The 14,923-nt window shown below is 41.4% G+C and overlaps 1 protein-coding gene across 1 annotated transcript; it reads right to left on the bottom strand.

The window, feature by feature from the left end:
• Positions 1-5,893: 5,893 nt before the first annotated feature.
• Positions 5,894-11,717, bottom strand: LOC124652226 (probable aspartyl aminopeptidase). Its single transcript, XM_047191279.1, has 11 exons — positions 11,573-11,717; positions 11,340-11,478; positions 11,093-11,171; positions 10,660-10,862; positions 9,037-9,109; positions 8,718-8,804; positions 8,433-8,588; positions 7,523-7,699; positions 7,081-7,155; positions 6,849-6,989; positions 5,894-6,235 (listed from the first exon to the last, which is right to left on the bottom strand). The coding sequence occupies exons 1-11, from the start codon at positions 11,643-11,645 to the stop codon at positions 6,014-6,016; spliced, it is 1,425 nt and encodes a 474-aa protein (XP_047047235.1). The 5' UTR covers positions 11,646-11,717; the 3' UTR covers positions 5,894-6,013.
• Between the last annotated feature and the right edge of the window lie 3,206 nt (positions 11,718-14,923).

The raw sequence follows: 14,923 nt of genomic DNA, 5'->3' as shown, positions 1-14,923 counted from the left end.
ATGACGATGAAGAACTCCTCTATGTTCAATGGCAGTGTTGACGGTGGTGGTGGCAATGATGATGATCCACCACCTCGGCCGCCCCTTCCCCTTCCCTTTGCCCTTCTGGTCGCCGTCCGAGACGTGGAAGCCATGGCAATGGATCAAGTGTTTGTGAACGAAGAAGAGAGAGGCATGACCTATTAACATGAGGGATGGCTGTTGTGGGGGTTTATAAGGGAGAGATGACCATTGTGGGGTTTACACCATAAATTAAGGTAGAGATGACCGTTGTGGGGTTTACACAATAAATTAAGGAGGAGATGACCGATGTGGGGGTTTATATCTCAACAACGTGTGGAAATTCGTGATAGTTTATCATTTTACCGTAAAAGTAATGCCTAAATAGATCGTGGAAAATAATGCATAAATAGAGGGAATATAGTTACGTGGGAAACTTGTTATTGCACATAAATAGAGGGGTGGCACTGTCCATCGACAGAAAGAGAGAGAGGGGGTGGCCACGAAGAGAGAGAGAGAGAGGGGTGGCCACGAAGAGACGAAGAGGTGTATACTGCCCGTTAGATCAGTGGATCAACGGTTGGTGGAGTCGATCTGTGTGACAACGGCTCAACCAATCAGGATAAGTTTGGACTTCTGTAAGCATTTGTGATAGTACTTGAAGGCAAAACTGAGTAGTACTAAGAAAGCAAGGGCACATAAAGAGTAAATAGACTAAGGGATTCAAACAAAAGAATTACAAAATGAAAAATGCGTCTTTTATACAATATAATTCATATTGGGCTACATAAAATTATTTGTAATTCAAATATACATGGGTGTGATAATTATGGCCTCATTTAGACAAACTATGTTTTGGGGAAGATGTTTTGCAAAGGGGTTTGAGTGGAAAACCATGCATCTTCGTAGCTACTAGTGATTCTGAGAAAGTGGCAATTTATGGTAAAACTTAATTTATCTATGTTTGTTAAGGTTTCCTAGGGGGCAGGTTGGGTATGAAGAATCCATGAGTAGGTGCCACTATGTTTGTTTGTTTTTTTTTTTTGCGCATTAAATGACTCAATTAGCTATGTTAATCTCATTTATTGACTCTCTGTTGACCAGCTACTCTAGGGTAAAAATGAGTATATTGCACTTGCCAGTATAAGTATTTGAGGGAAAAACTGAGTACAGATAAAATTTATGTATAAGACCCGAGGTTATAACTGAGTAGACTAAACGTCTCAGGGTTAGCCTCGTGTCGCGGTGCACGCTGCAGCCGTGCATAGCGGACGCGTGTTGCGGTACACACCACATTTGTCTTTATAGAGCCCTCTTTCTCTCCCTCGACGCTCGCCCACTCTCTCATTCTCACTGCAACCGCCTCTCCTGTCCCATCATCTTCTCCACATCAGAAGAAAAAACCCCGAAGAAAACCGCCGGCGATGGAGAAGAATGAGATGCCCATTGTCGGCGCATCAGCCGCCGCCGCCCCCGTCCAGGCCATCGTCGCTGCTTCCAACGTAGTCGTCGGCGCATCAGCCGCCGGCGAATCGGCCGCCGCCCCTGTCCAGGCCCCCGTGGCTACTTCCAATGTAGCCGCCGCCCCCGTCCAGGCCCTCGTCGCTGCTTCCAACATAGATGCCGGCGCATCAGCCGCCGGCGCATCGGCCGCCGCCCCCGTCCAGGTCCCCGTTGCTTGGGACCCGTACGAACCAGTGCCGTACGTCGCGCTGGAGAACCCCTACGACACCAGCATCGTCGACGACGAGCCGGAGGTAACCCTTTGTTCCCTTATTTTTATCCCATTTCATCCTTTTTGTGTTAGATCTAGCGTTATTAGGGTTCGTCTGTTCCTAGTTCAATCCTTTTGTGCTAGATCTTGCGTTATTAGTGTTTGTGTTTTGCTTTTGTTTAAGATTCGGTTAACTTATGTGAGTAATCAATCTCATCCGGTTAATTTGTGCCGATGATGATGAATATTTGGGCACAAATTGATTCAGGGTTTGGTCAGTGAACAATTAGTGTTTGGAATGCGCGTATTTGACTGAAGCAGCAAGTCTTTCCAGTAATCTGGTACAGCAAAGCTGCTTTGTGCACAAGGATCAATCGTCAACCATATATTATGATTCAACTCATTAGGCTCAGACGTGGATTTCCGCACAAATTTGTTGTGCATGATCTTTAGTTTACTGACTCAAATCCTGGATATAAGTGTGTCCAATGTAATTGAGGCTACCTCTTTTTTTCGTGCCCATATTATCATGCATGATCTTTTGTTCACTCTCTATTCCATCATAGTTACAATTGACTCCGTGTTTTTTACACGATCTTTGGTGCTACGTGACAGGTGCAGAGCAGCGACGTCGACAGCGACGACGAGTCATTTCACACCAAGACTCGTCACGTCCTCAGGCGGCTGCAGTCCGGCCATTACGATGGCCACTTTGCTGGAGGCGTTTACAAGTGCCCCTTCTGCAACAGGAAGTTCCGCGCCACCGACTTCAACTGTCTGGTGAACCATGCTGAATCCATTGGCAGATGCGGCGCTAGAGTTGGAACGACCGTGAACGTGCATGCGTTCATGGCCCAACACAAAGCACTTGAGATTCACCTGCGCAGCCTCCAAGCGAGTCACAGGCGCTACTGGAGGCGTTGAACGTGCCTACTGCACTCTCTGTATGTGACTGCTCTATCTGTAGAGCAGCTTAAATTCATGTAAAATGTAGCTTATGTTGGATCTATCGGTAGTACTGTTGGATCTGTCGTGAATGCTATGTTGGCTGCTGTATGCAGCTTATCCTATATTTTCTCTGGATTTTGACCCTAGATTTCCTACCTTATTGGGTAAAAATGAAGGTATAAAGAAATGAATGGCGTTAGAAAACAGAAGGAGAAGCTGCTCTAGATTTGCTACCAATTTGGGCAATCAAGAATAAATGAGATCGAGCGAGAAAGAGGAAAAAGGTGCACTGAAAACCGCTAATTTGGGTGAAAGATTAGAAACCACTCCTGCCCACGTCCCGGACCCACACGGCTCCACACGCTACGGTCCCACACGCTACGGCCCTTGCTCCGCTCGTATGACCAAACACGGTCTCGTCATGTCCCACGCGGTCCCTTTCCATCAGTCCCACGCGACGCGGCCCCACACGACGCGGCCCCACACGTCAGCACGTAACGGTAAACTAAACGTGAATCCTCCCGTCTGAGCTCCTTCTGCGCGATTCAGACAAGGGCTTGGGGAAAACTGAGAAAAAACTAAGGAGCTGAGGAAAATTGAGTACAACTAACGAACCAGTGGCACGAAAATAGAAAACCCTTTTATTTAAGTGTTGCTCTTTTATTGCACTCTTTACTAAAATAAAAATTAATTATATCGCAATTGGGTCGTATCATCTTTTGTTTGGGAAGTTGTAGATCTTCGTGTGTGTGGTTCATCTATTTTTATCTTCTTATAAGTTTTCCTCATAAGTTTTGCCGCTGCAAACAAAAACAAAAGAAAATGAAAAGGCGCAGTAGACGATGAAGAAATTGGGGTTTTCGTGAAATATGATTCCCTAAAAAAATATTCCTTGCATCATCTTTCTCTCTGCACACATGCATTTGACTATACAGGTAATTTTATTTTTTGCCCCGCTTTACTTTAGATAGTTTACGATTTGCGCTCTTTTACTTTGACTTCATATATTTGCCACCATTTACTTAGATAACTTGATTATTTGTCCCTTCTAATTATTTTGAGGATCTAGGAAAAAGCTTGCCACAAAGCTGCCCCTGTTTAGAACGGCTGGCAAGAAGCCGAGAACCTTGACTGAGCAGCCGTCGGCGCCGCCGCTCGCTGCCGCACCTTGACCGACCCTGCCGCACCTCTAAGCGAACAGCTGGCATCTCCACACCTCCCTCCTCCTCCCCGACCCACCTGCAGTAGTCCCTCTCCCATCTGCGTCTGCATCCCTCCTCTTCGCTGTCGCCGATGTCGCCATCACGCACGGGCGCCTCCATTTGGAGCTTCATCTCCACGCATTCCAGCTGGATGATGTTCCGGTCCATACATGCGCGTATATCGACAGGCTCGAAGAGAAGCTGGAGACCGGAGTGGTCCGTCGTCGGGGAGGGTGGGCACAGAGGGAGCACCTCGCCGGCGGAGACTATGGGAAGAGACGGAAGTGCTGGGGGTCGATGATGGCGAAGGAGGAGCGGATTGGGGCTCCGATGGAGGCGAATGATGAGCGAATTGGGGATACAACTACGGCGAAGGAGCAGTGGATTGAGGCTATGACGACGGCCGAAGGAGCAACAATAAAAAGTAGGAGAGGGCGGAGCCATGGCACATGCTCACGCTGGTGGCAGCGTGCGGCTAATGCCACACCTCTCAAGCTCTCACGCCGACAAGATGGGCGCTCTGTTCGAAGAGAAAGGAGCGTGATTGTTCGTGTGAGCTTGACTCGTTCGACTCAGGTCACAACAAGGGCATTTTTGTCTCTAGGCATGGGCCTAGTTCGTCGGGAGGCAAATAATCAATTATCAAAGTAAACGGTAGCAAAAAAGGAAGACAAAGTAAAAGAGGGAAAATTGTAAAGTGCCAAACAAAAGTAGGGCAAAACGTAAAATTCCCCAACTATACATCGACCTTTTCTATTCACATAAATTTTAAAATGCACCATATTTACATATGAGATAAAAATATATAATAAAATTAACCTAACACAAAAGTTTTTAAAAAGTCTACAACTAGGTTAATCATATTTGAACATATGGGAGAACGTACATTTAGATGTAGAATATTGTAGCAACATGCCATAATGTCTGGGAAGAAACATCCGCTCCGGTATAAATTTGCACCAGTCACGTTATTATTGTTCAAAGGAAACTTATCTGAGATTATTCGCATGTGTACCAAGGCAGTAGGTATGGGGCATGAAAGAAGAAAATGATTTTTTTTAACAAAATAAGATATTACATGTTCATCATGAGACCATCAAACGTTGATAACATTAAAAAAATTCAACCATTTCTTAGATTTTGTACTATTATTATTCGGTATTATTATTATTATTCATGTTCATCATGAGTATTATTATTCGGTAGTAGCACACGGACACTTATTTGTTTTTACGAGCTCCCTACTGTATACCGTATCTTTAACTAGCTAGTACTACCTCCGTTTCAACTTTCAAGAAATAAGCCGCACGCGTATTCAAAGATAAACTTTGACCATAAAAATTGAGCAACAAAATCTTAATTATATTATATGTAATTAGTATCGTTAGATTCGTATTGAAAAGAACTTTTCAATTATACTAATTTTATACAAACAATGCTTATTTATTTGAAATAATTCTTGATCAAACAAAAAACACGTAAAATGAGGACGCCTTATTCCATAAAACGGAGGTAGTACCAGTTTAGCTAGTGTTAGCAAAGAGGGAGGGAGGGTTGCCTTCTATTACTGGACAGTCCATTTTATAGAGTTAGTAACCAATTTGAAGTGACAATTTATCAAATCTAGTGAAATGATAAATGTTTTAGCTACTTCCTCTATTTTTGTTTAGTTCCAATTATGGGTTTATTCAAAGTTTACTTCTCAAATTTTGACCATAAGTTTAGGGAAAAATACCAATATCCGCAATACTTGAGAAATTTAATTAAAATAGATTTTAATATCAAAACGGATGCAAATACATAAGTTTGCAATACAGATATTGGTATTTTAATACCAATATCCGTTTTGATATTATCCGTAATACTTGAGAAGTTAATCGCAATTTTAATTAAAATAGATTTTATATTATATATAAGTTTTGATATTTTTTCTAAATATTTATTCGAAGTCTACAAAGTTTGACTTTACTAAACCTCCAAAACGCAAAGTAATTGTGGACAGAGTACATAGGAAGTTGGGCAGAGCATATTCATGGCTAAAATTATCCGGCTTCACTTATTATTACGCATGATAGCTGTGACCATAAAAGGTAAAGGTTGTTTCAATAACAGCAGCGCTACTGACCCAACAAGGTTATTTGCTTACACCTCAACAGTCTACTTTGACTTTGCTATCTAATTCAGTGAATTCTTCAAAATATGCTTTGAAGTGTTCATATGAGTACTTGATATCATCAACGGCACACATCTCCCTGATGCTGTGCATTGATAATTGTGGCGCACCAATATCCACAGTACGGATACCAACACCGCTAGCAAGTATTGGGCCAATTGTCGAACCACAAGCCATGTCATTGCGAACTACAAAATCCTGCAAACAAATCAAAGCGTAAGATTATATTGGTGCGTGAAATAAAGTTCCAAGTATTCACAACAGATGTATTGTTATGTATAGGTTCCAAGATCAGGATAATCTGGAACTGCAGAACCAATTCAAGAGCTTATCAAATAAGGTGTCTTCATTATTGTTTTGGGCATAGATGAGGTCTCTAACACATGTCTTTGACTACTGCTTATTCTAATCACTCACTACATAGGCAACATTTGATCATTCCTCCTATCTTCAATGTAATCCATTAATTACTTTTACATACATACTATATGTAATTTTAGGCAGCTACTGTACTTTTTTTGAAAGCGTGCATTCATTTTATCTTACAAGCAAAAGAAACAACTGTCCTTGCTAGAGCTATTTTTCACATGCGCTGGTTTTTCTTTACCTAGCTAAGGAATATGGTCCTATAGGCTACAAGGTTAATAAACTGACCTAGGTCACAAGAATAAGGTACTAGCCAAATAGCATAGGATGTTATAAGTTGAATAACAACAAGCAAAATGTAATCAAAAGATCAAGTTAAAAAAGGAAATTATGGTAGCTTGAAATTCACATCTGTCATACGGGTCCTTTTTTTACATTCACTAACCTGGATAGGGAGTTGGTGCCTCTCAGCTATTTCCCGGAAAATAAAAGCTGTTACAGCATTAGTGGCATATCGTTGATTAGCATTGTGCTTAATCACAAGTCCACCATGCAACTTTGGCTTGTGGTTCTCCTCATGCTTGTCCTGGAAATCATATTTGATTCAAAGATGTATCAAAATATTGCTGCATAACTGCATATCTCATATACTGATCTAAAAATACTTCTCTTATTACCATATAATTGGGGTGTAAGGCATGAGCCATATCTGCAGATACTAGGAAGCTCCTTTGAATAGCCTTTTCTAGCAACTGAAAACATTAAAAGCAAATAGTCATTGTTAAGAATTTGAAACCCATCTCACTGCAATAAACTACACACATCTGGCACTAAAGCATTTGAAGTAAAATAGAATTATATAAGAGAAATTACTCGAGCAGGCAAACTTTTTGAGGGCTAATTACTTTTTTTGGCAAGGCAACTTAACATTGTAGTGCTCTAGTTGGCATAGTATTAAAAATACAATGAATAATGTTAATTGTATCGTGGGTGGCAAGTAGATAAGTAGAAACAAAATGATGCCATAAAATAAGGTATGTGGCAAACCAAATCCAGCACCAGCAGCCAGCTGGAGCAAAGACAACAGACTGGGAGCTGGCGAAGGTAATTACTTTATACCTTAGAGTTTGAATGGTTAAATGAACCCGTAATTCTTGTTAAAGCATCCAGCATCGCAGGTGAACCAGCTCCCTGAGCTGAATCAGAACCAACCTCTTCATGGTCAAAAAGAGCCACCATTCGAACACCAGGTTCATCATTAAGTGAGTGCTCAGCAGAGGTTGACTCTACTAGGGCCTGAAACAGTATTGGACAACTTGTTATATAGTGATTTTGTTGCAAAATAAGGACAGTAATTAGTATTTATTCGAAAATGAATGTGGTTCCTCCCACTGTTGGTCTCGTTTTTGAGAATGACCAGAGGGTCAGATGGTTAGCTCGAGTTGGTGGCTACCCCGCAACCCAGGTTCGAATCTCCTCGAACGCGGATTTGTGGCTCACTTAGCTTCTTCTATAAGAATATGCCCTGGGTGCTAGTGCCCATGGGTCTCTTTTTTTTTAATAATCTCATAAAACAGCACATGCATAAAACGAGGACATCATTTAATAGTGATCAATTCTATTACAATCATGGTTGCAATTATTTTCATAAGATATGGGATTTTCATATAAGGTAAAGTAGAAGCATGGAGTACAATCAACCATGGGTATACAAGAACTATGTAGGGATTACAAGTATCCACTATCCAGATTCAAAGACCCTCTCTTCATAAACTGTTCTTTCTGCCTTCGTGGCGCATTTCTCTTTTCCCCCTAAACTAGAGAACACACATATTTTTCTACTGCATAAAATTCGTAATGTTTTATCTTAAATCGAGTAAGAATATCAATACTATATGAAAAATACATAAGATATATTTAAAATGTTATCCAATAGTGAAATCAAATGACTTTTAGTACTTTCAAAAATATGTGAATTCGTACATGTGGTCTCTATAACCTTTATGTAAACTGAAACAGCGAGACAAACCTTCAGTGAACAAAATGACATGCAAAGGTTGTCAAGCCTTCCTGAAAATATGAATTCTTTCATGGCACCAGCTATAATGCTTGGTTGAGTATCACACAGCTGCAGCTCAAAGTCACATATCTGATCAACTTCACAGTTAGCCTCTCTAGCAATCAACTGCAAGAAAATGAAAGCAATATACATTAGGGAAAAACTGAAACATATTATGAACCCAATAAATCTTGATATTTAACAAGTCAGAACTCATAACAATGGTTTCATCAAATGTTTTTATTAAGACATTACCTGCAACAGTAGTGGATGGTGCTTTGCGTCATTGGTCCCAATTGACTCCTGTGAAGCATTTTCTTTTACTAATGCCTGCATTTCATTCTGCAAAAAATAAATGGTTGAATCAACATTTGTTTGTTTTTCTAAAGCAAATAGAAGTAAAATACATGTTTTTTCCACAGTTATTCTATCATAAAGATTAATTTCAAACAAATATTGGACAATAATGACATTCAGTGTGAATACATTAATTCCAAATATTCAACATTCTAGATTAAGTACGTGAGAAACTAACAAAAAACAGAAAAGATTCTGATCAATGTAGTAAACTCACCTTAACCAGTGTGCCCAGCACAGGGACAAGATGATCTTGATTGTTAATCTTGAAACCTTCCGAGGAGATAGTCCTACCCAAATGTGAACAAGACAAACATGAGAAGTGCTTCATATAACCATAAAATAGCAGTGGACCATGTGTTCAAAACAAAACAGGGTTATGTCCAAACATGAGCTGCATTATAGTAAGTAATCTCATAACGAGACTAAAAATTGATCATCTTTCTTGAACGGATTTTTTAATTTGCAAAAGATTTGGCCAATAACGCCTCGGTCTTCCATTGAGAATAGGTGAGAAGCTGGACGAAGGAGCAAATAAAGACACTCAGGGCGTGGAAAAGTCGGTTTTCAAGCAACTATCTTTCGAAACCTGATACTACTCGGAAGTTAAACCACTTGCCCTGTCAAATGAAAAAGAACTACCAATGCAAAACAAATTGTATACTCCCTTTGGTCGGAAGGTTGTGGGAGAAGGAAGGGGACACTAGGCACTTAGGCAGGATCTTTCAGCAGCGCCTCCTAAAAAGATACCTTTCTAGTGCTAAGAGCTGGCCTCGGGAGTAAGTCTTTTTTCAGAAGAAAAAATGTGAGATTACTAGTGATCCTGCTTCATGCATGCGAGCCTCTGATTCAGTTTTTGTGATGCTAGTTATTTATAGGTTAAGTGCAGTATTTCACTATGTGGGCTGGCTAATTAATGAAAGTAAATTTCATGTAGGGGGAGATCAAATCCTTACTCAGAATGGTGACAACAACAGAATAAATATATGATATATTTTTAAAAATTCCTTCCAATCAACATAAGAATACTCAATTGTAAATTTAACATATACCTTAGATGATGTGCTAAAATATAAGCCTTATATCTAAATCTAGGATTGCACTATATGTAAATAACTTGCGATACTTTGGCAAATACATAAATTTCAAAAAGTGGTTAATGACAATACCAAATTTACGTTGCACTATAGGTGATATATCAAAAATAATAATTACCAGTTCTTGCCATGCAAAAGAACTGGCTGACACTTCCAAAATAAGGCTTTCAACTATAGGCGCAAAAGGCTCTTCAACTGTACAGGATAATACTACCTCCATTTCAATGAATAAGGCATCCTGTTTGCCATGTTTTTCTTTGACCAAGAATTACTCAAAACATATAACGATTATTGGTATAAAATTAGCATCATTAGAAAGTGTTTTTCAATGCGAATCCAATGATGCTAATTATGTACAATATAATTAAGGATTTATTGCTCAACTTTTTGGGGCAAAGTTCATCTTGAAATACGCTTGCGCCTTATTTCATCGAAACGGAGGTAGTATGATCTAAAAATGGATAAACAGCCCGGTAACAAAGAGTGGTAATAAAAGATATCAGTTTAAGGAAACAGACTACGACACAAAAAAACTAGTAAATGGGCATACATTAGTGCAATACCACAATCTGGTTTGACTTATTGTATAAACTGTTCCAATATACCACTATTAAGATTTATCCATTGCATAATAAATAGCACTCAAGTGTAACATCACCACTCACGACTCAATGTAGGAATAACTTTCATAGGCTGTACACGACTGGAAAAAACAATGTTAAAAAGGATCCATTAATACCAACCTGTTTAGGTGAATAGCCAAACTGGGGATTCTCATGATAGGCTCTTGCACTCTTACAAGCTTATGTGCATAAGAGACTGTGCCTCCCTTCTTCTCTCTTACGAGCACCCGACCCGCAATAGTAAGATCACGGTCAAACCATGTGTACCACAATCCACCTCCATAAGTTTGTACTCCAACCTCCAGATAACCTCCCTTAGTTATCTGAGAAAGAAAAGGCGAGATGTTATAGGCAATTCAATCAGACTGTAGCACCTAAAAGGAAAAGGCTAACTAACAAATTCAGCAGATACATATCATAGTGAAAGGCCAAACAGCACCGCTTTGCAAGTAAGGCAAAAAATAACCAGATAAAAGGTCTGTTGGGAATTGGGATTTTAGACATGACATACAGGAACTCTGAAATCAATAACTATAAGAGTTTAAACACAAACCTTGGTGACAGGCTTGAGCTTGAGGCACGGACTATCCGTGTGAGCGCCAATGATGTGGAACCCATTACCAGCAACATACCTGCAAGAGGACGTAACGCATCTATCAACAACCAGCACGACAAACAATTCCATTCAAGAAGCTATATGTACATATTAGATTTGATTTTCTTCCGAAAAAACGAGTATCCCAAAACGGGTGGAAAGCAAGACCAAGCAAGAAGGAAGGCAAGTGGATCTAGGTACTGACTTGGCGCCGATGGCGAAGGCGACGAGGGCGGAGTGGTTGCGTGTGAAGAAGTACTTCCCGCCGGGCTGGAGCCCCGTCCACTCCTCCCGCTCCGACAGCTGCTCGAACCCCGCCGCCTTCAGCTGCCGCTTCGCCTCATCTTTGGCCCACCGGAAACAACAGCAAGAAACCGATTGAGTTCAGTTCACGTCCATTACCGACGAACAAAAGGGGGAACGGGACAGGGCGCGTACCGACGGCGTGGAAAGCAGTGGGCGAGGCGTTGAGGAAGTCGATGAGCTCGGAGGCGACGTCGACAGCGGCCATGGGTGGCGGGTTCCGGCAGACGGGTGTGGGAACTGAAAGAGAGAATCGACACGGATCTAGTCAAAAATCCTCCGTGTGTTTGTTTGGTCTTACCACGGTACAGATTTTTTTTCTGAGACAATCAGCCAAGCTCTTTTTATTTATCGAAACATGCGTTACTAGTCCAAGTCGATTTGGGGTTTGGGCTGGGTGTGCTCTCAAGTTTGGTGTGTTTCGTCTCACGGTCCGAATTGGAATCCAAGTCTGTTTGGGGTTGGGCCGTGCGTGGGCTATCCAGCTTGTTCCATTGGTCTCGACTTCTTCTCAGAAACTGACTACGGCCCGGTGCCCAACTGAGAGTGAGAGATCGATAGGGTTCGCCGATGTATAACCTGTCGACGTCGAGGTGCCTTCTTCTCTCGTCAGCCACCACCGAGGAAAGGAAATCCACCAAACAGAACGCTCGATCTACACACCACCGAGGAAGAAGAATCGATCCGGCGATCATGGCGAGCTCGTCCGAGGGAGCAGAACGAGCCTTTCGATGCGTATGCAGCAGCGACCCGAGTGGACGAACTCTTTAAGCTTATAATGAAGAATAAGGACTCCCCAAATGCGGCGGCGGCCCGGGCGGAGGCCAAGTCCTTGGCCAGGGCGCTCGGAAGGAACGCCGCCCGGAAAGAGAAGGAGAGCTCGTCCGCGCCGGCGGCCACAGAAAACCCCGCCGTCGCGGTTCCCGTGGAGCAAAAAGTTTCCTGTGTGGCAACCGCAGCTGACGCGATTGCTCTCGCAGAAGCCTTCTACGGTCTGACGCCCGTAGAGGAGAAGACCAGGGAGGAGAAGGTGAAGAAGTATCGGAAGGTGAGGCTCGCCAAGGCTGATGTCGAATACGTACTGTCGTACAAGAGCAAGCCCCTTCCTCATTCGCCGGCGGAATTCCTCTCGAACGACAAGAGGATCCTCGCCTGTTATCCGGTCCCTGCGGACCAGTTGGTGGACTATTTGACCAAACTGGACTCCGTTTTCGATGGCGCGGATAATGATTTTCTGGAGATGCAAAGGAGAGTCCGTGATGAGTACGAGAAGAAAGGTTATGCTCATCACTGGGTCACTGACGACGAAGATGATGCCCCTCCGTCTCGAGCGCCACAGCCTGCACGAAGGAGGGCTCGCCCGGGTGTCATGAAGCACAAGGGAGGAATGAAGAAGCTCAACTGAATAAATGTGCATCACGTACAATCACAAAGATTCTGTGTCTGAAAGATCCACAAAGAGAAAAGAATTACCCATACATCAACAAGCACAGAGTAGTATGTGTGTATGTATTTGAAAATATTGTTGACAGTTTTTTGATGCAATGATTTAGTAGGGTTTTTTACAGAAATTATTTAATAGGCTTGTTCGTAATAAACTGTAGCGGTTTGCATAAAAGAAACTACAGTAGCTGGGTAAAACTGGGGAAGCCAGTGACAGCCATTGGAGATTTGGAGTCACTTCCTTTCACTTCAACACTGATAAATTCTGAATGTCACTTCAGACACCGATATATTTTGAATTCGTTGGAGTAATTCCTTTCCAGCCTGACAAACATGCAAAAAAGTTCAAGGACCTCTCTTAGTTTCAACGGAAACACGAAAAAAAATTGGTGTTAAACGACAGGATTACAGGAAAGAGCATTTATGTGACTATAGAGACGCGTGTGTCTTTATTTGAAAATATTGTAGCTTAGTGGTAACAAACTTACAGCGTTCGCATAAACAATGAACTACAGCAATGCAATTGAACTAGTGAAGTGATCATGGTTGTTGAAGATAACTCTACAAGCCAGTGACGACCGCTGGATTCACTTCCTTCCCTTCTTCCTCCACACTAGTACTAGTAATTGAGTGCATGCACATTATGTCAGTTTAAAAATAAATGGACTATGTAAAAGAAGTCAAGGCAAAAAAAAAAAAAAGACATCCAGGAAGAGTTCTCTTTGACATTCACAGTACTACAGGGACAACTTTTCGCTGATATTTAATCATATACGTTAAATCGATCAGTAACTTGTGGTGAGCATGAGTAAATAAACTGAAATTTGGACATTCATTACATCACTAGTCTAAAAATTTAGGTTCTGTTTGCATATGCAATTTTTATAGGATAGTTATTACCATCACAGCACCATATTGGAGCGATGGTATATTATCGTTCAACAATAAGTCAACTACTAATGATGAGATATTTATGAAGAATATTATGATTGCTACTACATAAGGTCTATTGGCTGTTGTTTGTGCAATTAATTACATGAAACTAAACCACAGTGGTTCAGGATATGGAATGAGATCTTCTTGATGAAGAGCATGGCTTATCTCCCTTGCCATGCTAAGGGTTACATCACAAGCCCTCCACATTGATGCAACTTTGGATGATGTCTCTTTGAGCTTTGGTTTTACAGTTGACTTGGCATGGATTTGTTTTCCCTCTAAACAGCTACATCTTCAAAAAGACTCTTTATCTTCACATTTGAATCTTCCCAAAAGACATCCGCAGTGTTCACTGGATGAGGAAATGACTGTTGCTCCAGAAACTGCAGTATCCCAAAGATCACTTCAATCACATTTCAAAAGATAATTGTAACCATGACAGACAAGAAACAAATAGCATGACAAAATAGAAACTATTGATAGCATCACACCCATTTCTTACAATTAGCTAGCCAAATACCCTACAGGGTTTTTTTGCCTTGCTTGAACTGTTTAAAACATTGTATCATTATGGTCCTCAACTTTAAGCAAGAAAATTGAAGTACCTAAAATAATACATTAATCCACATAGGTAATCAAAAGTTAACGATAAATATGTCTACTACTTGAGGTAATTGATTTGTTGACAGCGAAAGAGGTAGTCTCTTCATGGTGAATGGATTGGCACCAACTCAATATATACGCTGGTATATCATGATCTTAAGTGAGACAGCCTTCACTCAACACACTGGTATAATAAGATCCACCAAGTCTAACTCATATGACTATCCAAGAATATGTCCCATGGTACGTCTGGTCAATAGAAGTAGTCAATTAAACCTGCATCTTCTTCTTACAGAATATCAATCGAGCTCAATATATACAAGTGGATCAGCTTGACCTCCAGACTCCATTGCTTGGAAGCTCACTGCAAATGGGGCCTATTCGTGCTCTTAGGCTTACAAGGCGCAATTCGCTGGGACAATTCACTCATGTATGGATTCTATTGTTTGGAAGGCTTGGGCTCCCCCTAAATGCAAGCTTTTCTCTTGGCTTATCATCCAAAAC

This window comes from Lolium rigidum, chromosome 1, assembly GCF_022539505.1.
Source record: "Lolium rigidum isolate FL_2022 chromosome 1, APGP_CSIRO_Lrig_0.1, whole genome shotgun sequence".
NCBI lineage: Eukaryota > Viridiplantae > Streptophyta > Magnoliopsida > Poales > Poaceae > Lolium > Lolium rigidum.
The sequence above is the reverse complement of the archived record's forward strand: the minus strand, read 5'-3'. Positions and strand labels throughout refer to the sequence as shown.